The sequence below is a fragment of the Rhagoletis pomonella genome, unplaced genomic scaffold, assembly GCF_013731165.1.
Source record: "Rhagoletis pomonella isolate Grant_MI unplaced genomic scaffold, Rhpom_1.0 Rhpom_scaffold_00001, whole genome shotgun sequence".
Classification (NCBI taxonomy): Eukaryota; Metazoa; Arthropoda; class Insecta; order Diptera; family Tephritidae; genus Rhagoletis; species Rhagoletis pomonella.
Window position 1 is genome coordinate 103,346,956 of NW_023458555.1, and position 3,204 is coordinate 103,350,159.

The window sequence follows — 3,204 nt, forward strand, 5'->3', positions numbered from 1 at the left end:
AGTGCGCGCTTCCACTCCGCAACGCCTGGGTTCAAACCAATGTCGCAAAAAATATAGAAAAAAGGTTTTTTCTTAACAGCGGTCGTCCCTCGGCAGGCAATGGCAAACCTCCGAGTGTATTTATGCCATGAAAAACAGCTTCTCATAAAAATACAATCGCCGTTCGGAGTCGGCGTAAAACTGTAGGCCCCTCCGCTTTGTGTGACAACATCAAGGCGCACACCACAAATCGGAGGAGAAGCTCGGCCAAACACTAACATATGTGTAAGCGCCAATCTATTATTATTATTATTATTAATTGTAGCCAACTAAGGACGATTGTTGAATCCGTAAATAATATGCTTGTCCTTTAGATTAAGTGCTTTTGATACTTTTTCCATTAATTTTACTAACTGTACCGCAGCACATAGTTCTAATCGAGGTAACGTCTGAATTTTTAATGGGGCTACTTTGGATTTGGAAGCTAATAGATTTATTTTAATATTTCCCGATTTGTCTACTGATTGTACATACACCACAGCGCCATAGGCTCTCATGGATGCATCTGAGTATCCGTGTAATTCGATTTCTTTTGCATCAGATAATAATGCGTATCTGGGAAGATTTATTTCATTTAATAATTTCATTTGATTTCTTAAATGTACCCATGATCGCATGGTTACTCCTGTAACGGCTTGATCCCAGTCGATTTTTTCTTTCCATATTTGTTGTAGTATCAATTTTGCTACCACTACAACTGGACTCAAAAGACCCAAAGGATCAAATAGTTTCACAATATCAGAAAGTATTTGGCGCTTTGTAATTTTATAGTCAGTTTCTAAATAAGCTTTTATTGAGATGTGATCTTTAGCTGGATTCCAAGCGATTCCTAGGGCTTTTATATTCTCAGCTTTATTAGATGTTATATCTAATTTTATTTCTCGATCTTCGCTAGGAATTTCGTTCAACAAACTAGGATGATTAGCACACCATTTTCTCAACTTGAATCCATATGAATTTAATATATGAATTATTTGTTGCTGCATATTTTTTAGCTCAGTTAGATTATCACAACCTGTCGTCAAATCGTCCATATAAAAGTCTGACTGAATGCATTGTGAAGCTGTTGGAAATTTATCTTTATTATCTTCTGCTGCTGTTTGTAGACATTTTACTGCACTCGCAGTGCCATAAGTAACAGTTTTTAATCTGTATGTCTTTAGGGCCTCCGATGGCTTCCACCTCCAGTAAATTAGTTGGAAATTTTGATGTTCTTCGTTTACCCAAATTTGTCTGAACATTTTCTCAATGTCTGCTGATATTACAAATTTGTGTTTTCTGAAACGCATCAGAATATCAAATAAATCATCTTGAAGCCTTGGCCCCGTATGTAATAAATTATTTAATGATATATTTGTAGTAGTTTTTGCAGATGCATCAAAAACTACTCTCAATTTTGTAGGAGTGGTATCTGGCTTCAGTACATAATGATGAGGTAAATAACATTTGAACTGAAGTTGGTTTGGAGTGGCTAGAGCATCCATTTGGTTTAATTTTATATACTCCTTCATAAATTCATGATACTGTGACTTTACTTCCCAGCTTTTCTCCAATTTCTTTTCCATAGCTAAGAACCTTCGTTTAGCAGTAATCTCTGAATTTCCTAATTGTTCAATGTCTCTTTTAAAGGGGAGGTTTACACCGAACTTCCCATCCACTTTTCTAGTTGTGGTTTTGGTAAAAATAATTTGACAGTCTTCCTCCTCTTTTGAAAATTTTTTTGTCTTTTTCCATATCTTCCTCAATTTCGCAAAACTGTTTTATTTGGTTTTCTATTGTGGGCTCGGAAAATGAGGCCAAAGTGCAAATGTATGAGGCTCTATAATCATTGCAGCTCCTGTAATAACCCAACCCAATTTGGTTTTGTGGGCTATTAAAATATTTTCATTCAATGAAATTTTTTCTCCTTCAAACAGATCCCCATAGGTTAATTCGTAACCTATTATATGTCCACTTCCTTAGGAACATTAAAATTTGGATCAGCTAATTCAATGTTATTTGGAATCTTTTTAATAATGACTTCTTCTGCCGGCAATTTGGACATTAATTCCTGCGCTATTAGCACCTCCAGATTTGTTTCGAAATTACTCATATGCATTCTGGACTTAATTTTTATATTTACCCGTTCTTCAATTTTTGAACGTGTTTTGCCAACACCTTCTATCGCTGCTGATTTAATTGCTTTGCCCTTAAGTCCTAATTTCTTTAGGAACGATTTTGACATCAAATTTACTTGAGAGCCGCTATCAAGAAGCGCTCTGCCTTTGATCCATTTGCCTTTTGCATCTTGGATATAAACAACCGCTGTAGCTAACAAAATGCATTTTTCTGAATTTGCGCATCCTTGCTTAATGGTACTTTTTGTCACTGCACCTTTTTCATTACTAACTTTGTGTAAGAATGTGCTATGACCTTCATTACATATACGACAATTATACCCATTGCAATTTTTACTCGAATGTCAACTCTTTAAACATTTCGCATAAGTTATTTTTTCTAACCTTTTCCCATTTTTCTTTAATGGTAAGGTCTTTAAATTTTGCGCATTGAAAAAGGAAATGCCGATTATTACATCCCATGATGCATTCGATTTCCTTCTGTTTGCCAATTCTTTAATATGATCATCGCATTTGGATGACCCATCCCTTTTTGATGATTTTTGTGCTGCTTGCAGTGCATAAAACTCATGATTTAAAAATTTCACCAATGAGTCAACAATGGGTATTTCTCGTGAGTTCTGAAGTGAAGTTTCATACTTCAATCTTAAATCATTACTCATTTTTCGTATTAAAATGAAATTTAAAAGGGCTTGCAGTATACTTTCAGAACTCAATTTTGTTGCTTTTAGAGCTTGCAAATTTTCCTCAATCACTTCTTTCAAACTTTTTACACTTTCTAGATTTTCAGTCGTATAAGGTGCCCCCATTATGTTCGAAAAATTAATGGCAGTTTGCGCTTTCAAGTTGGTATATTTATTATCCAAGAGGTTCCAAGCAATTGGATAGTTTTCTGCATTTGCTGGTAGGTTCGCGATCGTCATTGCCGCTTCCCCTCTTAGCTTTGATTTCAGACAAATCATTTTCTGTGTATCCGAGATACTGGCTGAACCTATTAATTGGGAAAACAATTCTCTAAACGTTTTCCACTGAATATAGTCTCCAGAGA

The 3,204-nt window shown here is 35.4% G+C and overlaps 1 protein-coding gene across 1 annotated transcript; it reads right to left on the bottom strand.

Moving 5' to 3' along the window:
• Window positions 1-308: 308 nt before the first annotated feature.
• On the bottom strand, window positions 309-1,073 carry LOC118735002. The gene has a single exon (XM_036464605.1). The coding sequence runs from the start codon at window positions 1,071-1,073 to the stop codon at window positions 309-311; it is 765 nt and encodes a 254-aa protein (XP_036320498.1).
• Window positions 1,074-3,204: the final 2,131 nt, after the last annotated feature.